At 40.7% G+C, this 22708-nt stretch overlaps 1 protein-coding gene across 1 annotated transcript in view; it reads left to right on the plus strand.

The window, feature by feature from the left end:
- Positions 1–22708, plus strand: part of adgrl3.1 (adhesion G protein-coupled receptor L3.1) — a 174270-nt gene that overhangs the window by 36937 nt on the left and 114625 nt on the right. Inside the window, exons 3-4 of the mRNA XM_089005759.1 lie at positions 7809–7932; positions 16895–17108. Coding sequence (XP_088861885.1) covers positions 7878–7932; positions 16895–17108 — 269 coding nt within the window. The 5' untranslated portion in view covers positions 7809–7877. The remainder of the gene's footprint in view (positions 1–7808; positions 7933–16894; positions 17109–22708) is intronic.

Consider the following 22708-nt stretch of genomic DNA (forward strand, 5'->3'; position numbering starts at 1 on the left):
AAAACCAAAACTCGAACTAATTTGGGAATGGTGCTCAACGTCATATTTTCAATTCCCGAATAAATTCGTGAATTTTCCCGAATATTCCCGAGTGAATGAGTTAACTCACTCAATTCACATTTTGTAAATAACCATATTGTTAGAATGGGTTATTTTTTTGGTTCCCTTGGCGTTCCTGAACTCATCTGTTTTCTGACATTGAGCTATGTTTTCTGGTTCGCTGAGTCCTGAGCAACTGTGAGGTCATTTTCGGTCAGGAAGTGGCAAAAACAGCTGCCCCCTGAGATGGACAAAGCTCATTTTCCACAGACGCAAAATTCATCAGAATTCCGTGTTTCGACGAGAGCTGCAGAGATCACATTTTTCTCAATGTTTTTTTAGGTTGACTTCCCTTTTTAATTTCCTACGCCGACACAGAATATGCAATACAGGTTCCAGTTATTAAAAATTAATATTGCTTTTCTAATTTTCTTTTATGCTCTCAAATTCCAAAAAGCTATTTGTCATCAGTTGTTTTTAGCATCCCTTTTTTAAACATGTGCTTTGCTTATTATGTGCATGCGTGTCTCTCACAATTGAATTCCACAACGGGATTTCATTGTAATGAGGAAAGTACAATGAAAAAGAAAATGATGGCATTTGTTTTATCTTTGTTTAACCTCCCCCGCCAGCCCCTTACACACATACACAGACACACACGCATGCACAATGTAATTCTAGGGCATGTATGCCAGCTTGGTTACAAACACGACATGCGCACATTTGAGAATCTCTGCCTCAAGGCCTAGGGGGGAGGCCAGTTTGCGTGTGTGTGTGTGTGTGTGTGTGTGTGTGTGTGTGTGTGTGTGTGTGTGTGTGTGTGTGTGTGTGTGTGTGTGTGTGTGTGTGTGTGCGTGTGTGTTTGTGTGTGCGTGTGTGGGTGTGTGTTGGGGTTATATGGTCTTCTCGTGATAAGTATGTGTGTGGCAGACTGTTTGTGTGTGTGCAAAGGCCTGTGTTTATGTGACATCTGTTGACAAGGTAGCCTAGTCCGGTCAGCATTCATTAGTGGAAGACAGAATCCCTGAATGAGGAGTCCTGTGACAGACAAGACTCTCTCGTTAGGGGATAGTTGCACACGGACATGTATGCACACACACGCTGCGAGGGTCAGACCGCCTCGGTGCACAGAATCTGCACAACATCAATTAATTCATAGATGGTAGCAATCTATCCTATCAGGCCCTGGCAGCAGCCTGCGACAAGTTATTATTCAGGGCTAGAATATAGCAGAACATCAATCCTAATTCTTCAAAGCATGAAATCTATCGAGGATCGAGTGATAAATTTAGACACGTTGTTCTCATCATTTTAGGCTAACTTTTCAAGATGCATCGAACTGATGCATTGATCGGAGAGACAAACATGTAACCGGGCTTCAAAGATCAACACAATCTGTCCTGAAAAACAAATTCCAAAACCTTTTTTTCTACGGGCATTTCTATGGGCATACAATTTGTATTAGAAAAGAAAAAAAATGTTCCAACACATGAGGTGCATTTTTAAGCATTTCCCGATTGAGTCGTATGAGTATCAAGACAAGACTAGGTAGGTCAGGTAATTTTATACACATTTTAAATTCCCGTGCTTGTATAAAAAAATTCAGAGGTGTGAATGATTGATAGGAATGAACATCCTGATTATATTAAACTCCACAATTAGTTTTTGACGCAAATATGAACTCCACATACAGTAAAGTCTCGTTATATCGGATATATCGATAGTCCCGGTTATATCGATACTATTTCTATGCACGCACAGAGAAAATTACATGCAAACAGGGTCGGATATATCGATAGTCCCGGTTATATCGATATTTTTTCGGACTCCCTTGAATATCGATATAACGAGACTTTACTGTAATTCATGTTTTTGTGTTTGCCTTTGGAAATCCCAATGTAGCTTGAAAAACACCTGCAAACAAAATTGACAAAACTGCCATTTTTTTAACACATCTGATGAGATGAGATGACCTTTATTTGTCTCACATTGGAGAAATTCCCAATTCACTGCAACAGTTATGAAAGGCAGAGGAAAGGAAAAAGTAGAAAAACAAACATAGGAGCTGCTTTGGATTGGATTGGATTGGATATGCCTTTATTAGTCTCACAGTGGAGAAATTTACATTTCACAGCAGCAAAAGGTGAAGGTGCCATTTTGAAATCAAAGTCATATAATATGCAGTGGTGGGCCATGGGGGCCTGTATGGCCTTCTCTACTGGCCTAAAATTTCTCAATCGCACCCTAATGTTAATTATATTTTGTCCGTGAATTTTTATTAAATAATTCCAAATTGTCTTTCAGCTTCCTTTCATTGCTTTTTATCTGTTGTGCTGCTTCCAGATGTGTTTCATATTTAAGCAATTGACCAATCACATTTCAGTCATCATTTGTTACTAGGATCAGAAATCGACCTGGACGCCTTCTCAATCAGTTCTGCGGGCCCTCAGGCATAAAAATCAATGTCGATGACACTGTTGCTTTAACCAATCAGCGTTTGAGTTGGCAACCCAAGGCCTGCAAGAAGGCGCTGGAAACGTCAATTTTTGCAAACTATGATTGACTAGTCACATGGTTGGCTAGTCACGAGCCAATCATAGTATCACTAGCTGCTAGTAATAACAGCATACTAGCCAGAGCTAGCACAATGTATCTGTCGTGAGCTGCATAAGCAAATATATTGTTCTGTCAATTTAATAGCGGTTGTGTCAATCCACAATGGCTGAAGGAGAAGAAATTGATTTGTTTGCAGATATACTGTTAAAGGACTTTTGAAGAGTAGATGGACATCATTAAGAAAGGTTGGACAGCTCCGAAGCTAGCAAAAAGAGATCATATTGCAATTTTATGAAGTTATCATGAATCCCCACGTTCATAGTAAAAATGCGAACAATTTAAGGACAGTATTTCTTCAAGTCACAAGTTATTTCCTGGCTAACAATACCCTCTAGTGGACGTGTAGTAAATCACATCACACTTGCAGCTGTGGATTGATTCAGATGTAGCGCTACTGAAGGCCTGGGGTTGACATGCATATCCCATCACTGATTATATGACACAACACAAAAGACAAAGTCCTTCAATCTCAATACTTGAGTTGTTAACATCAAGTATAACTAACCACATAAGGCTAATGATACGACACTCGCCTGTAATACACAACTCAATTATTGTATCAATTTAACACACGGCGGACTCAAATGGTGCACACGACGTTTGCCATAACATACGGCAGAGAGTGTAAACACATCGCATATGTTCTGCTGATTAGCACCATTAATGCCCATTTACCTCATCATACGTGAACCAAGATCAACAGGGAAGATGAAGAACCGACAAAAACACATCAAAGCTCCGAGCCATCTACCATCAAATGCGGACAATAAAGTCTCACGTAATTAGCCCGCCATATGTAAGAATGTGACTCTTGCGAGTTATGAACTTGAATGATTTCAATTCGGATTATCTTGGGGCTGTCACGCAACCGATCCCGCGCGCAAAGTCAAAGCGCGAGCATTGTGGAAAAGAGAGGGTTAATTAACCGGCTGGGGTGACGGCGGCCGAGTGGCATACTGAGTGATAGAATAGCTTTTGAATTATGGAACAGTGGAAGGCTGCGGCTGGTGGCGTCCGGCCATATGTCAGCGAATACCGCCTGTGTCTAACCGAGAGACAGCTGGTCAGATTGCTCATGTTCAAGCGAGTTAGAGAGCAATCAATCAAAATGGGGCAGCTTGTTGAGTTGTTTAAACGGGTCTGGAATACAGCGCGTGTCTATTGTTGGTGCCATTAGGGATTTGTCAGGTGCTGAAGATTACGAAATGAGCCCTCAAAAGAAACATCACCTTGAGTGTCTCTCGTGCGAGGTGACTTCACATCAAGCCGCAGTGTGTGAGACGCGAGCCGTTACATGATTACACGTACGATACTGGAGTTGCATTTACTGTCGACTTTTCCAACATTCAAGGAAACGGTTGCTATCCTTTCTTCCTTTCGCCCCTTTAAGTAGTTGGCGAGTTGTAGAATGGGTGTTTATTATATTGCATCAATATTTAAAGGACAACCAACGTCTCCAGATAAGTTGTGTCCATAATTTGTAAAATGGCTTCAAATGTCTTCTACTGAACGGATTTTACAAAGATTCCACCACATATAACTATATTTTACGTTCTTGCGCTGAATATTCCGGAAGTCTTGTTTTTGAGTTGGTGACAGGTCCGTATGTGACGTCACTGAAGGAACGCTGCTGACCGAAAAAAAGGACACATTGTAGCAGTCCTTCCATCACATCAATGCATTTTGCTGTTCTTTGATCTAAAAACGTAGTATAGGACCAAAAAGAGGCAGAAGAGGGTGACAAAGCTCCATGTAAGGAAATAATCAGCCTGTGGAAACGGGCTGATTAATTCCTTACACGGCTTTGTCGCATTTTTCTTCCTTTTTTGGGTGCGACATTTCCCACCCCTGATGCCTCAAAATGACACGGAATAAATTATTTAATTGATTACAAACATGTATGCTTTCTTCTTCAGAACTATTTGAATCATATTCATAACTGGATGAGAACAAGAAAGCATATTCTCAGAATCTGAAGCCATTGTTTTGATTCTCGAGCAAGGCAAGACGTCTTGCCGTGACACCACGAACATGGGGGCGGGACCTTCTGAAACTGGCCACATCCGGTTTCAAATTGAAGTACTTTTTAGACACTAAGTCATTTTTATTTGTGTTTTGCATTTGACGAAAAATATCATACTGTGTGTTTTGGGTATTTTAGATGCTATAACACGTTTTTCTGATGTCAGTTAGGAAACAAAAAAGTGACAGTGGTTGTCCTTTAAGAGACTCTATTTTGAGCACAAACCTTCAGCGCATGGCGATGCGCTGAAACGTGAAACGTGAATCAGAAGATGCATTTGTGAGTGCAGTGAAAGTCGCGCTGTCGATTTCCAAATTGCTCCCTCAAACGTGGGGATGTCAAAGTCATTTTTTGCCGCGGGCCACATTATAGTTACAGTTTTCTCTCGAGGTCCGTTAGGAATTTGGGGGAACCATTAGAATGTTTCATCTCCTCCATATTTTACGGATAGAGTGCACAACAAATTAATAAATAACTAATTTTCAAATCTGAAGTGAAGAATAATGACTGTTATTGTGGTTTATGTGTGACAATTTGAAATTTGGGTTCGGACTTTAGCAAGCATCAAAGGATTTGCTTTCGTGGGCTGAGTGGAATTGTAACATATACAGCTAGTTATTTGCTATCTAGCTGGCTAGCTATCTATCTTTTAGCTATATAGCTATCTAGCTGATTTGTAACAGATAACAAGGAGACAGAATGAACTTAACACAACTAGCTAGCTCTCTAGCTAGCTCACTATTAGCCATCTATTAGCTATCTATGAGCTATATTAGCTAGCTAGCTTTCTATCTATTTTAGTTATTTCCGGGTTGGGTGAACGTTGGCGCGTGTGGCTGCCGCTGCTCACCCACAGAAAAAAATATACCTTGACTGTAAAGTGACCTTGAGAGTTTTGAAAGGTGCTTATAAATACAATGTATTATTGTTATTATTATTATTATTGTTATAAAATGATGTGGATGGGCCAGATTTGGCCCTGGGGCCTTGAGTTTGACACCTGTGCTATAACGTGACCATTGAGCCAGATGTTTCAGTAGTTCAATGAACAATGAGTAATTGTTCAAAAGTGCCAAAATGTACCACCATTGGTCTATCGGATACAATAAAAAAAACTTGGCAAGGTAATATGTTTTTAAAGGTTAAAAGTTGACCTGCACCTTATATAGTAGCCCCATACGGTCCAGCCACACGATTTATATGGATGTAGAGTAATCTGCAACAGGTTGAACATTTATCCAGCTGCTAGGTGCTAATTGTAATTTACTACCATAATTTGGAGTCAATTTTCCAATTCAAGATTTATTTGGACCCCTTTGAAAGCACCATGTCAAAAAAAAAAAACAGGTGAACACGCCGTTTTGCGTCTTGTGTGTGTATTGTGTGAAGCGCAATCTCAAGTGTGTCCATGTCTTTCTGTACTTCCTCCAGCATAAAGCTTTTTTTTTGTCATTGAGGCTGCCCAGAGGATGCATTATGCATATGCAGCACGTCTCTGGTGCTTACAGAAGGTCAGCGTGTCAGCTCGACAGTTTAAATCTATGAAATAGAAACCTTCTCTTCACGTCACAGTTGCAGCAGAAGCAATGCGGCGACTTGCCTACACAGCATGAGATGATGGAGATGCTCTCCGTCTCTCGGTCTCCGCAGGGTCGCAAACCGTATGGTCACCTTGATCAATAGTCTCTGTTACACATGATATATTTCTCATGGCTCCGACTTGCTGCTTTTCTCCATTCCCGTGCACCCCCCTCAGCTTCCCCGCGAGGGCTTTTAGGTATTTGATCCGCAGTTACTGTTGAAACACCGCCGTAAATGGTCATATCATTTGAATTGGACGTAACCTGGAAATATCTGACCGGAACGAGGGATCAATCGGGGTAAAATGTGGCCATTCAGAAACTTGGTTTACTGAGTTTTCTGCAGTACCAAAAAAATACAAAATAAGACGAACGAAACCATCCTCCTCATTAATTCCTCTCATTACAAATATCCTGTGACTGTAAAGTGTCCTTGAGAGGTTTTTAAAGGCGCTTACAAATGAAATGTATTATTATTATTATAATACCGTACAATAGCTGGCTGGCTAGCTATCTAGCTGGCTAGCTATTAGCTAACTATTGGCTTGCTAGCTAGCTTTCTATCTATTTGTTTTACTATTCTATTTGAGTTACTTCCGGGTTGAGCGAACGCTGGCGCGTGTGGCTGCCGCTGCTCACCCACAGAAAAAAAGTTATCCTGTTACTAAAGTGACCTTGAGAGTTTTGAGAGGCGCTTAAAAATGAAATGTATTATTATTATTATTAGTAGTAGTACTTTTAAAAACACTCATTGAAATGTGCCCGTATTGAGATTGCAGCACAGTTTTCGATAGAAAGCAACATTTGACTTGATTTTTTTTAAGCAATACCAATTACAGTAAAGTCTCGTTATATCGATATCGGATATATCGATAGTCCCGGTTATATCGATACTATTTCTATGCACGCACGGAGAAAATTACATGCAAACAGGGTCGGATATATCGATAGTCCCGGTTATATCGATATTTTTTCGGACTACCTTGAATATCGATATAACGAGACTTTACTGTAGTTCTTTTTTCAGTGGAGGGGGGGGGGGGTTACAGACTCATATCTTGGGATGCATGCATTCTCATTAGTGCTTTCAAAACATTGTTTATAACTGTGAATGTTATGCAATGACAGGGTTATATTTCATATCAGGATTAGTTTTTTTCATCCCAGCACAGCCTCAACCCTCTCACACACACACATAAACTAGTGATATCCAACATATTGCACTCTATGATTAGATTATGACGCAGAAAACTAGGAATCAATGTGTGAACACACGAAGCGGCTAGGGCTGTTTAATATTTGTATGTTTATGAAGCTTGGTGCACAAATTTGAAGTGCATTTTTTTCAATAATAAATTATTAAAAACCCTTTTACGAGTCCCAAGTGTGTTCTTAGGATTCGAAGCAATGTCCTTCAAACATGCCATTTTAAAATCGTATTGTATGTCTTGTAAGCTCTTACTGTGACTTTCACCATTGTTTCACACGATTGCGTAGTCCAGTCACAATCGCAAGCACAATAAATGACGTTTGTATCTGTTATTTTTCAGGCCTGTGTGCTGATACGTTGTGAGAAGCAGGAAGTACATCCTTCTTTACTTCCGGGCCAAGCGAACGTCATGTGGACCAGATGCCTGCTTTTCCTGTCAACCTTGTTTGCTCCCATTGCCATCGGTAAGAATGCGCACAAGCTTCATTAGGTGACTTTTCAGGGGCATTATTTCCATTCTGGGTGCAAATACAGGTGGAGCTTACTTTCTTTTGGTATTATGGGCTGTTGAAATGGCCGTAACGGGGCGATTGCGCCTTTGTAAGCCCCTGTAGATGCAACATAATGTTTTTTCCTTCCACGAGGGGGCAACATTTGCCTTTTGTACAGCCGGTCCCATTTCAAGCTCAGATAACTGCAGACCCATATAACTTTGGAATTAACTCTTTTTTTTATGACGAAAGAAGAGAATGTAAGGTTTTTTTACGCTGTATTGAAAGTTTAAGCAGTCCCGAAACTCAATATTTTGTGGGTCCTGAAATTGGAGTGAAAATGACAAAAACTGCGGCACTGGAGTGGACATGTTTTTGCACATCGTCTGGCAGTGAATGAGTTGACACTTAACTCATTCTTTGCCATTCATGAATTTATTCGGGAATTGAAAATATTACGTAGAGCACCATTCTCGAATTTGTTTGGGTTTTGTTTTTTCCTGCTTGGGTGCCGATAAAGCGCTGGCCTTGTCCTCTGGAAATATTTTTTCTTATCCACAAAGCATTTCCCCTTTTTCCATGTTAGCGCTTTGTTCCAGCTTCAGCTGTTGTTAAAGCGCTATATAAACCAGTATGTATGTTTGCATTGTATTTTGCATATCATTTCAAGCTCATATAACTCCAGTTCCATATAATTTAGGAATTAACTTTTTTTCTGATGAAAGAAGACAGTCTAAGGTTTCTAACGCTGTATTGAATGTTTTTGTATGTTTTTATTAATGGAATGCTTTTGCTCGTCCGGGAAGTTGCCTAATATCAATGATGACATTTTGCGCAAGATCGGAGTATGTTGACTGCTTGAGTGACAAGCAGTCAAAAGATCTATAGTATAACCATTTACATTTACATGTATATTTTTGGGTGGTACTTTACTTAACTTCACAAGTAAACTCCACCTGGGAGGTCCAGCCCTGAGATTCAAAGCCAGAGCCGCTGTATTTTTCATCAGAGTCCGCATAGTGCTGCACAGAAAGGACATTTTTAAACGACAGCCTAGGTGAAATCATTTGCATTGGAAGCCAAGTACACTCCACCCCGTGTTTGTACTGTGGTTGCTATTTTATTCCACTTCTTTCTATTTTATTCCACTTCTTTGTCACATTGACCAGAAGCCAAACAAATCTCAGAAGGTTTTAGCGTCTCGACATGCGCGTGACGTTGTGCAAGACAATATATTGAACTCCAATCTGTGAGATCGTAATGGCATTTCAAGTTTCCATCACAATAAGAGCTTCATCTTTTTTTTTTTTTTTTTTTTACAAAATGGATTCCCACTCAGTTTGTTGCAGTATTACCGATGTTGCCATTTTTCCTTCACTCTCCCACGACGCGTGTCTATTTTGCTAAAAGTGATTGCATGCGCACGCGAGCAGGTGCACAGATGCCCCAATCGCATGTCTGTATATTTTCCCCTGTTGCTGCTGCACTTTGAAGTCTGCTAGAGGGAGCTCTGGCCCACTTGGACTTAATCCCATTAATGGCTTCTGTCAATCACCCTGTTGTGAGGAAAAGCTGCTGCGGATGTGAGCGCACACATGCACAGGTCCCTTGCGAGTGCACCTGCACATGCAGACTAACGGTGCAGACATTGGTAATGCGTTTTATTTGAGCTGTATTGCCACAAGATGAATTTCAGTCAAAGGTATTTGCATCAATGTCTAAAAAATAAGACGACATATGCAAATGCTTGTTGATACTTAAGGAGGATTAGTTGGAACAAAGACCGTTTAGCGCGAGGACACACAGGGACCCGCACTGCAGCCTCTGCACAGAGTGGTGGCTTGTCATTAGGATAAGGGATGCATGTATGATGGGAAACATTCTTCTTTGACATTATCCATGGAAATCAGTGAATTCCTGGTTCTACTGGTGCGTGACTGCTTGTATAATTATACTGGACATTGAAGGGTCTCGGGCAATCGGTGCTCCTCTGGTGTCTTTCAACCCATCCAGACGATGCCATCCATCCATTTTGTACCACTCATCCTTTTCAGGGTCATCGGGAGATGTGGCCTCTGCCGCGAATTGGTTGCCAATCACGACTGTGGTCATAGAGATAGAATCCGTCCTGTGCTAACTGCATAAAATTCAGCCGTGGCTCAGTCTCAAAGCAAAGAAATGAACTAAAAGTGCACACTTTATTACCGAAAAGTGCCCTTTGTTTAGTCCTAGCTGTGGCGTTTAGGTAGACGCGCTGTCCACATTCCCAATTGTCAACAGCTCTTCCATTGGTTGAAAGAAAAGGCTAGGCTTACCGATGTGTCGATCACACAATAAACAGACAGTCACTGGGCAAACACCGAGCGATCACTGGCCAAAAACGAGCGGTCAAAACCGTATCGCTTCCTACTGATGACTAGAACACTACTCCACCCAAGTATAGAAATTGCCCGCACCCACCTACTTAGACACGTCCAAGTTACAATTGCCAATCAGCTATTCAAGACAAATACAAAGGCCATAATCAACCTTAAAAAGTTCTTATCCCGTGACTGTAAAGTGTCGTTGAGAGTTTTGAAAAGCGCTCAGAAATAAAATTTATTAATATCATTATTATTATCAAACCCAAATTAAACAATATTCCTTCTCATAACAATAGCAATAAATTGTAAAACAAAGTACAGTAAAGTCTCGTTATATGGATATTCTCGGGAGTCGGAAAAAATATCGATATAACCGGACTATCGATATATCCAATATCGATATAACGAGACTTTATTGTATATTTTTTTTATACTTGCATGATGTACGTTTTTTTTTGCACTGTTACAGTATACACCCCAGTCTTCTGACATTTTTTATTATGCTCAGAATATGTTCTTGTTGTTTTTTAATCTTTTCACGGGTATTTCACTGCCACCATCAGACCTACTTTGACAGAAAAGGTCACTATTGCCTGACAACGTGACAGCAAAGGTTGTCCACTTTGAACAAACAACGTGACTTAGAATTTGACCTTATTGTACACTGACATGTTTTAACAATTGCTACACCACATTTTCAATCAAAGTTGTCGAAAGTGAGTTGAAAACAGTACAAAAAAGGACACGTCAACACAATGGGTGCGCTTGGTCCCATTTTTGTGGACAAACTTGTGATCTGCGATATTTGCATAAGAATAGAGACAACATCGGAAGTGTAAACGTCGAACTGATTTAAAATAAATTGTAATGCGCACAAAATAGTCACTTCTGTGACCTCCCAATGACGCCCTGGGTGTTTTTAAATGGCTCGGGGGTGATTTATGTGACTTTCATATTTTTTTGACACTACGGAAAAGCTGCTGCACTGTTCCTGTCTAAACCGAGGCAACATTTCAGTCACCTGGGAGCACTGAAGAGAAAAATCTTGCCTCTATAAAAGTGCACATGCAGGGAATGCCGGAATGGGTTTTCTATAATATGTTGCATCTCAGCTCCCAAATTTTCTTTTATAACTTTTATAGCTGGACAGTTTGCAACACACATAAATTGTCTGGTCCAGGATAGAGGAACACACACGCTGTTTTTTTCATTCGTTGACAGTAAAATGAAACGAGAACAAGAAAATGTTATTCTATCAAAAAATTGAGTGAGACTACACCGATACTGTTTCTGAGCTCAAATAAGTCTGTCACAGTATATAAAAACTATTCTCAGATATAATGCAAATACAGTATGTCCCCTGAAGTCTACGAGAACATAACATAGGAGCTTGAAAGTTTTTGAATGAGAAATATTCAAAACATATCCTTGATTGGTGGATCACATAATGATGAAAATAAAATGTCCACGGTAAAATATGTTTATAATCCAAAGACAAAACTAAAGGTCATTTTTTAAAATGTCTTAATTACTTAAAGGACAACCGACGTCTCCGGACAAGTTGTGTCCATAATTTGTAAAATGGCTTCAAATGACTTCTACTGAGCATATTTTACAAACATTCCACCGCATATAGGTATATTTTACGTTTTAAGACTCGTGCTGAATATTCCCGAAGTCTTGTTTTTGAGTTGGTGACGAGTTCTCACCTTACGTCACTGAAGGAACGCCCCTGACCAAAAAAAGGACATATTGTAGCAGTCCTTCCATCAAGTCAATGCATTTTGCTGTACTTTGGTCTGAAAATGTCATGTAGGACCAAAAAGAGGCAGAAGAGGGCGACAAAGCTCCATGTAAGGAATTAATCAGCCTGTGGAAACGGGCTGATTAATTCCTTACACGGCTTTGTCGCCAGGTTCTGCCTTTTTTGGGTGCGACATTTCCCACCCCTGATGCCTCAAAATGACAGGGAATAAATTCTTTAATCGATTGCAAACATGTGTGCTTTCCTCTTCAGAACTATTTGAATGATATTCGTAACTGGATGAGTAACAAGAAAGCATATTCTCCGAATCTGAAGCCATTGTTTTGATTCTCGAGCAAGGCAAGACATCTTGCCGTGACACCACGAACATGGGGGCGGGACCTTCTGAAACTGGCCACTTCCGGTTTCAAATTGAAGTACGTTTTAGACACTTTAAGTCATTTTTATTGGTGTTTTGCATTTGACTAAAAATATTATACTGCGTGTTTTGGGTATTTTAGATGCTATAAAACGTTTTTCTGATGACAGTTAGGAAACAAAAAAGTGACGTCGGTTGTCCTTTAAACTGCAGCCGGATCACATTTTTCTTTTGATGTTGATGACCTTGCTTTTAACAGTTCAGCCAAAATGTGCCGATTGAATTGCATCTCTGTATTCATCACAACACGCCTATTGAACAGGTCGAAGTGCACACGGCTGAATGTGTGTGTGTGTGTGTGGGGGGGGGGGCTGCAAAGGAATCACTCTCGCTCTCATGTTGCTGAGAACAACAAAATGATACAGTAAAGTCTCGTTATATCGATATTCTCGGGAGTCTGAAAAAATATCGATATAACCGGACTATCGATATATCCGATCCTGCGGCATGTAAATTTTCTCCTTGCGTTCATAGAATTAGTATCGTAATAAGCAGTACTATCGATATAACCGATATAACGAGACTTTACTGTATTTTGACTATCTCAGCAATGGCGCACCAACACCCGCTGTATCCTTTAAAATATATTTTGCAGCGCTTGCATCCTTTGCTCAAACATTTGCAAAAGCCAAAAACACTTGGCGGTTCAAGCGAGGGAATCGCCTTATAAGTCAATCGCCTCCTCTCCTCTCCCTCACCTTTGCCTTCTCCTTTCCATCCCTTCACCTCATCCGCCACTCTCTTGTTCTTGGCCCAAATGTAAAAATCAATATCCTTTTGTTTCAGTCCCCCGAGGCGACGAGAGCGTCCAAATAAGATTGTCTGTGCCGTCTGCGGCTGCCAAGTTTGTGTCACCACTTACACCGGCACTGACACATTAACATGCACTCACACCTTGCCGCATGTGTGTTCAGACACACGGCAAAACATTAGCCAGGGGCAGATCTCCTGTATGGAGGAGGGATGTGCCATTGACACATATTTGCAAGTGAAGTCTCTTTGAGAAGCGAGTCAAACAGAGATTTTTTTTTTTCATTTGGCGAAGATGCTAATAGGAGAAACAAAAGGATGTCATAGAACAATGTGTTCTACAGACAGCATTTACTGCTTTTCAATTCATTTCAAGGGCTCTTATTTGAATAATGTGTTTGAGGCGTTTGTGTCATCATAAAGCCTCTCTGCCTTGTGGAGACTCTGAGTAACACAAAGCTAGTCTAGACTGGTGGCATCACAACACAATGGATTGATCCCAGCGGACTTCAATTAACCCCTCTCTTCAAAACTGACATTCATGCTCACCGTTCAAAGAAATGCACATTAACAGAGTAATGACCCACTGGCCCACTATGCTCCTATACAATGCAGATACAATACAAACACAAAAAGCTGCTGGTACCACAACGACACGCAACTTTTCAGAAGTTTTTTTTTTTTTTTTTCTGAAGGTTGAGTCATAGCTTGGGGGTCTGCATGCGTGTGTGTGGGTGCGCGACTGCACGAACATGATCATTAGAGAGGACCTTTTCAGTAAATGTCATTTATATATCAGTCTTTTCTCAAAGCCATCTTTTGCCATTATCACTTTCAAGCCCTCGAGAGATATGCTGATATTACGCAAAGCAGGCCGTGAATTTATGTCTCTACAAGTCAGTCTATATGTATATACACACATGTGTGCATCCGTGTGTGTGCGTGTCATCTGTGTGTGTGTGTGTGTGTGTGTGTGTGTGTGTGTGTGTGTGTGTGTGTGTGTGTGTGTGTGTGTGTGTGTGTGTGTGTGGTGAAGGGCAGCATTAACTCGAGTTCGGGCAGCGTGTCATTGATCTTATTCAGATTATTCGCAGAATCTGTGGAACCACGATGCTTGTCAACCAATGGCAGATCAAGTAATGATGAGGTAGCTATGGTTACCAAAAATACAGAAAGAAAGACACCCGGTTTCCTCCCACACTCCAAAAACATGCTTGGCAGGCAGATTGAACACTCCAAATTGTCCCTAGGTGTGAGTGTGAGAGTTACTGTTGTACGTCCTTGTGTGCCCTGCGATTGGCTGGCAACCCGCCTCGTGCCCGAAGACAGCCAAATCTTGAGTGTCAAATTAATTTTTGCGGGCCACATTTTAACTCATTCACTGCCAGACAATGTGTAAAAATGTGTCCACTACAGTGCCAGGGTTTTTGTCATTTTCACTCGAATTCCAGGACCCACAAAATATTGAGTTTTAGAATTACATAAACATTGAATGCAGTGTAAGAAACCTTAGACTCTCTACTTTCATCAGAAAAAAAAGTTAATTGCTAAATTATGTGGGTCTGGAGTTATATGAGCTTGAAATGAGGGTGGCTGTATAAAAAGCAACACAATACATACATATTGGTTTAAATGGCGCTTTTACAACAGCTAAAGCTGGAACCAAGTGCTAACATGCAAAAAAAAAAAAGGAAATACTGCGTCCTTGTGGAAGGGAAAAAAACATTGCGAGAGGCCAAGGCTTTATCAGCACCCCAAAAAAAACAAAAAAAAACACATTTGGGAATGGCGTTCTACGGCATATTTTTAATTCCCGAATAAATTCGTAAATGGCCATTTCTCATGGAGGGTCACTATGACAAAAAACGCATAAAGAAGTCAAGAATAACTGTTGATTCTACGATTGGTTATGTTACTATCATGAGAGGTTTGGTAACAAGAAAATAATTGGAATATACGTCTTATTTATTACATATATGACAATTGAAAATGTTGGGAGAAAATTTTAGAAAGGATAATGGAAGTGTTTGAGCTGCTATTGCGTAAAATTACATAATGGGCTAAATCTGGCCCGCGAGCCTCGCGTTTGACACCTGTATTGTCGATGATCACGGGATTACAAATTAATTCTAAGTGTCGCAAAGTTATGTTGATGTTATAACTTGCTCAGCATCGTCTAATGTGTCACAATGTTTCAAAAATGGGCAGAACATGAAGAAGAAAAAAAAAAAACTGATCTGTGTTAATATTTTTTCATTGAAAGTATTCTGAAACATTTTCAACCTTTTTAAAAGCGAACTTTTTTTTTTACTTCAGCTGCGGGCAAGGTTGATTAGTGGATTTGTCACTACACACATTTTTCAAATGAAATGGCACAGCTGGCCCAGGCTCATTGGTAACGTGGATAAAACAGAGTACCTCAGCAACAGCCTCATCTATCAAGGGATGATATCAGGTGCTCACAGGGATCTTTTGCACTCAACGGATAGTGAATAACAACATCCAAGTTACTTCACAACAAGCAAAATCCCCCTTGGAGCATTCATGTTCACATCATCAGTTTCAGGCGCCGGATATTTGCCACATCATTAAATTGACATATGAGCGTTACGATTATGGGGAGTGACGACAACTAAGCATCAGCATATTCATCACATTTGAACGACGTACGAGCTTCAATAAAATCCAACATCACGTAAATTGCACGAAGAAAACGATTGTGCTGAGTACTTTGACTTGGTTTCAAATTTGAATATGACAAAATGGAGTGTAGTGACGTTTGAAGCTGTTGTCTTTTTAGGAGGTTCAGATAATGTGTTTACCGTCCTTGGTGAAAACCATTGAATCCAGGTCAAACAAAATTGAGACAGACCACACCAGCAGCAAACGAATGCCTCTCTTTACTTTCTTCTTTTTTTTTCTTTATGAGTCTGACAGATGTTTGGTCAGCCAATGGGGTATCATCAGATCAACGCCTTTAAAAATCAAAAGAGTGGATAAACAGCAGCCAAAAAAGACCTGGGGCAGATCTGTCATTTTCAGTCTCACTGGGATTGGTGACATGTTTCCTTTTTAAGCGCTGAGAAAGTGGACTTTGGATCTTAAACCAGAGAGCATAATTGGGCATCAGCAACTATGAGTTATCTTTTGTAAATATGGTTAACTATTTGCTATGTATTTGCTCTTTATTAGCTGGCTAGCTAACAATATGGCTGGCTGGTTAGCTAGCTTTCTAGCTGGCTAGCAACCTATCTATCTGTATATCTATTAGCTATATAGCTGGCTAGCTTTCTAGCTAGCTAGCTATTAGCTGGCCAGCTACCTTTCTATCTATTTGAGTAACTTCCGGGGTCAGTGAATCCTGGCGCGTGTGGCTGCCGCTGCTCACCCGCAGAAAAAAACTTATCATGTGACTGTAAAGTGACCTTGAGAGTTTTGAAAGTCGCTTATTAATGAAATGTATTATTATTATTAATTGCCGGGAAATTAAACATATGTCGACCAACAATTTTTCTGCTTGTTGGTGCTGTTTTTCAAATGGATTGTCATTCTGAAAAAAGAGGAGCGTAAGGAAACTAAAATCAAAAATGCATTTACAGTAGTGTGCCAATCCAAATAACTCCGTCTTTGTCATTTCAGCCTCCAGTCGCGCTCCAATCCCCATGGCGGTGGTGCGTCGGGAGCTGTCGTGTGAATCCTACCCCATTGAACTCCGATGCCCTGGCACGGACGTCATTATGATCGAGAGCGCCAACTACGGCCGCACCGACGACAAGATCTGCGACTCGGACCCGGCGCAGATGGAGAACACTCGTTGCTATTTGCCCGACGCTTACAAGATCATGTCGCTCAGGTGAGTGAATATGCCAAATTGTGGCTTCATGTGTGCAATGTGTTCGTATATGGGTGGTTTTCATTTTGTCAAACACCAGCAGACCTCAGTTAAATTGTTTCCAGATTTTTATTTATTAAAGACTTCACTGGAGAAAGAGAAACATATCCAAATGAGGATGCCAACAGTCTAGTTCAGTGCAAGGATGGGCAACTTAACTGTTGGGCAACTTATCTGACGAGGATGGGTGGGCACAATGTTTCATCAGTGCACCTTGAGGGGCAAAATCTAAATTAATAATAATAATAATAATAATAATAATAATAATAATAATAATAATAATAATAATACATCTTATTCAGACCAAACAGAGCGTCTTTCAAAGCATCTCTGTCCAAACATTTTTCGACATACTGTACCCGCAAAAAAGTTTGTATGTACCGTTATTCGTAACTTGAGTTAAAAGTTGGAGAGCGTCAGTTTTATTTTTACAATACAAAGAACTCTCAAGCATAAAACAAGGTTCCATTCAATCACGTGTAACAAATACCGTGTTGGGGAGGATAATTTTGTACTTTGAGCCTTGCTACTTTTTTCTGTGTTTTACTTGTGTATGAGGATAACAAATATGTTTAAAAAAATACAAAAAATAAAATAAATTACTGGGTGACAACTTCCCTAATGCCCGTCTATTGAAATAAAAGCTTACTTCAATGTATATGACAAAAAAGACAGACAACTCACATTGCCATTCAATACGAACAGGAGAAGCGAGTGCGTTGTCAAGTGCTCATTTTGTATTCATCCTCTTAAAGTATCAGTGTCAAATTCTACACTTCCCACATCCTTATGAACTGCACTGAACTTGACAGCAAACAAACACAACATGAAAATGTCACAACACGGCAGCACTCCCATCGCACCTGGTGAAATGGCAGGGAAGGGGAAATTTTAAAAAGACGGGGGGTGGGAAAAGTCTGACGTATATTCCTGAGAAAATTGTCCTCTGCTGCAAAACGTCACCCATTTGTCACATTAACGAAAATTCCCACCCTTCTTGCAACCTGACCTTATCTTCACCCCCCCATCACATTGTTTTCTTTATTTTTTGGGGGGCGTCCATAAATGAATCATAGGTTGATGCCAGTGGCGCATACAGAAGCATAAACAGCAGACAGAGCTCATCTAAACAATTCATCAGCTTTCCCTGAACCAAAGCAGGTGTTTTTTTTTTTTTTTTCTAAAAGCAATTCACACCGCGGACTCAAGAAAAAAAAATATTTTGGCAACATATCCTTGAAGACACTGGCAGTGGGCCATGTAATTACACTTGTTGCGGTTGAACTGGAGTTATCGAGCGCCTGGTAATAACCTCTGCGAAAGGAGCTACAATTTTTGGTGGTTTGATATGGATTTAGTCAACATTTTGGATGTTGTAATGACATTTTTTCCACGACATTTGAATGGTTAATTGAGCATGCATTTTTAACAAGTATTTCGGTTGATCCGCACGGACCACAGAACTTTTTTGGGGTTCCAATTGTTCGGAGTGATCCTTTTTTATCTTAAAGGACAACCGACGTCTCCGGACAAGTTGTGTCCATAATTTGTAAAATGGCTTCAAATGACTTATACTGAACGTATTTTAATAAGATTCCACCGCATATAGCTATATTTTACGTTTTAAGACTCGCGCTGAATATTCAGGAAGTCTTGTTTTTGCGTTGGTGACAAGTCCGTATGTGACGTCACTACAGGAACGTCCCTGACCGAAAAAAAGACACATTATAGCAGTCCTTCCATCACGTCAATGTATTTTGCTGTACTTGTTTGGTCTGAAAACCTCATGTTGCACCCAAAAGCCACCAGAAGAGGGCGTCCAAGCTCCATGGAAGGAATTTATCAGCCTGTGGAAACGGGCTGATTCATTCCTCACGGGAGCTGGTCGCCATTTTTCTGCCTCTTTTCTGGGACGCTACATTGCAGTCCAGATGCCTCAAAATGACACAGAATAAATTCTTTAATCGATTGCAAACATGTATGCTTTCCTCTTCAGAACTATTTGAATCATATTCATAACTGGATGTGTAACAAGAAAGCATATTCTCCAATCTAAAGCCGATTCTCCAGCATTGCAAGACCTCTTGGCGTGACGTCACGAACTGGGGGCGGGACTTTCTGAAAATGCCCAATTCGCAGCTCAATTTTTTTCAGATTTTGGACACTTTAAGTCATTTTTATTGGTGTTTTTGGTATTTTAGATGCTATAAAATGTTTTTCTGATGTCAGTTAAGAAACAAAAAAGTGACGTCGCTTCTCTTTTAAAGTGGAAAGGGAAAGAGTGGTTTTAGTCTTTGGCCTTGGTGGATGATTTTGCTTTAGAAAGCGCCCGAGCTCAGGGATGTGGTATTTGAGCTGCAACTATAACAGCATGTTTTCAAAGGAAATGATTGCAGGTAAATGAGTTCCCGCGGCGTTGATTAAATGTGACTTGCAAATTCCATGTGAATCTGTTCTCTACCGGTGTTGCCGTATAGCAAATAAATTGGTTATTTAGGAAATTTGAGCCGGATGTCATCGGAGATAACATGAAAACTACATTGAAAGCTTGGAGGTCAATTTAATAGGAAAATATTGACTGACAGACTGCCATTTTGGTTACCTTTGTTTGAAGACAAGCCAACTAAAAGCTCCATATCATACAATGTTTGTTTCATTCTATTATCACAATCAGAATAAGAATCATCTTTATTGCCATTTATGTAAAACACACAAGGAATGTGTCTCCGGTAGAACACGATTGCACTAGGATTAAAAAAATGGTTGATACGAGTGCAGCGTGCTACTTCTATAACTAGTATTCAGTAAATGCAAGTAAAGTAAGATATGCGCCACTTGTAGGAAGTAGTAATCAGACAATAGAAAAAAAAAATCAAATAAAAGCGCGAAATCATAATTGGGCATTAAGACCTGCAGTGCAAATCTAGCTCAAGGCGCTTGATGAGAAGTAACTGGAACATTATAGTGGAACAAAAAGCAATGCTCTGTGAAATGAGGATGTCCAGACAGAACTAATTCATTATGGCACCATGAGTAACTTCATTTCCTCACATCAAGTCCCATCCTCCCATTATTTTCACTTGTGCTAGTTTCATCCTTACCTCCTGTCCAAGTCCCCCCCGACACACACACACATCATAATGTACTGTATCTCTATCAAGCCACCTGTCTTTTTCACAAGTCAACTCTCCGATTTGGCTTGCCTTCCCCTTACCACTTGCTTTGGCAGCTGCAATTTGTGCGGCCACTGCGCTTGCCATCCATAATTTATATACCATACTTGCACAGGTATACGCACACGTTCATGTTGTGTCACATGCAGCTTTCACTGCCCAGAGGCTACACCAGACTTTAAGCTCCAATTAGCAAAGCCAGAGGCCAAAGTAAATAGTAATAGTAACAGAGTCATTTAAAGGACAACCGACGTCCCCGGATAAGTTGTGTCCATAATTTGTAAAATCACTTCAAATGACTTCTACTGAGCGTATTTTAATAAGATTCCACCTTATATAGCTATATTTTACGTTTTAAGACTCATGCTGAATATTCAGGAAGTCTTGTTTTTGAGTTGGTGACGAGTCCGTATGTGACGTCACTGAAGGAACGCCCCTGACCAAAAAAAAAAAAGGACACATTGTAGCAGTCCTTCCATCACGTCAATGTAGGGCTCCCCTCCTGGATCCGAAGTCGGTGAAAGCGATGAAGGAAAAAGAAATAAAAACAAAAGTCATTCTGCGACATGGTTTGGCCAGGCAAGATGACGGTCACCGGGCATGGCAGGCGTCGGTGGGGTGGTTGCCGAGGAGGTTTCGTGGTGCCTGAAGTCATTGTACGGGAGCACGGCAAAGAGTGCTCTACGACTGCCAGTTCGAGTCGATCGATGGAAACTTTCCTCGCGGCCGTCGAGTCGATGCCGGAAGGTCTTCTCACCGTGAGTTGTTCGGCTGGGATCGGTCAAGTCGGAGAATCGATGAGGGATTGTGAGGACGAAGGTGCGTGGGGTTGGCCATGCTGCCGCGCACGGACAGGCCGGTATTTTACTGTAGTTGTTTGGTCTGGGGACCTCGTGTTGCACCCAAAAGCCACCAGAGGGCGTCCAAGCGCCATTTAAGAATTTATCAGCCTGTGGAAACGGAAGTGGCCACAGGATGTCGCCATTTTGTGCCTCTTTTTTTTGTGAGAGATTGTCCCCCAATGTTGCCTCAAAATGGCCCAAATAAATTCTTTAATCGATTGCAAACATGTATGCTTTGCTCTTCAGAACTATTTGAATCATATTCATAACTGGATGTGTAACAAGAAAGCATATTCTCCGAATCTGAAGCCATTGTTTTGATTCACAAGCAATGCAAGACGTCTTGGCGTGACGTCACGAAATGGGGGCGGGACTCTCTGAAAATGCCCAATTCGCAGCTCAATTTTTTTGCAGATTTTGGACACTTTAAGTCATTTTTATTGGTGTTTTGCCTTTGACTAAAATATCATACTGCACGTTTTGGGTATTTTAGATGCTATAAAACGTTTTTCTGGTGTCAGTTAAAACACAAAAAAGTGATGTCGGTTGTCCTTTAAATATTTCATATTTCAACAATTTTCTCATTTGAACAACAAATACTATACATTAATATAACAATTTCAAAAATCACAATCTAATCTCATTCAAAAAGCAATATATGACCAGATTAGTGAAATATTGTGTCTCTTCCTCATTTAGTCTGGCAAACTCTCATTGTGCGACTGTATTGTTGTTGGAATTCAACTCAACTGGGTGATAAAATCAGAGCATGTTCAGCCTGCCCAGTGTTTCCTTGCTATCACATCCTCACTTTGCTTCCTGCTCCAGCTCACCAAGGCCAAAACGCTTTTGTGTGTGTGTGTGTGTGTGTGTGTGTGTGTGTGTGTGGTGTGTGTGTGTGTGTGTGTGTGTGTGTGTGTGTGTGTTTTCTGCGAATTGGCATTGTGTGAGTATGTGCCCGTACCACATAATTGGTCTTGATATCAAAGCCTCATATCTCCAGAGGGTCTCACAAGGCTTCTCGGGCAACCCGGAGTGGACCTGATATCGCAGCATTTCCCAGATTATCTCCCCTTTGGGAACCGGTGGGTTGAAGGTTGAAACAAAGCGGCAACCATGAAAGTTACGCCAAATCTGTTTTAAGTGCGATAGTGGCCTCGCTTGAGCCGGGCCACTGATACAGGCCTTTCAAAATGGCGCCTGGTATTTTTTTTTTTTTTTTTGCGTTCTTGCCACTTCTTTTATTTATTTATTTCTGTATTTATTTTAGAATTCAGGCTCCCGGTGGATTTCAAGGAAGGCATAATGGTTATATCTTTTTTTTGGTGCAGATTAAAGCATATCCAGGGGGAGTTGTAAGGAGGCGTGTGATTCTTGCTCCAGTTCAGTGGTGCACTATGGGAGAGTACTGCAAGCTGAAAAGGTGCGATGCCTTCAAGTGAGGTTGTTGTGTTGACATAAAGCTAGCATGATGGCCTCTCAGGATACGCTTCACAATGTGCCACTTGTCCCTTACCAATACTTGAGTGTGACATGGCCACCTTTC

This window comes from Hippocampus bargibanti, linkage group LG10 (genome assembly GCF_051943395.1).
Source record: "Hippocampus bargibanti isolate YZ-2025 linkage group LG10, ASM5194339v1, whole genome shotgun sequence".
Taxonomy (NCBI): Eukaryota; Metazoa; Chordata; class Actinopteri; order Syngnathiformes; family Syngnathidae; genus Hippocampus; species Hippocampus bargibanti.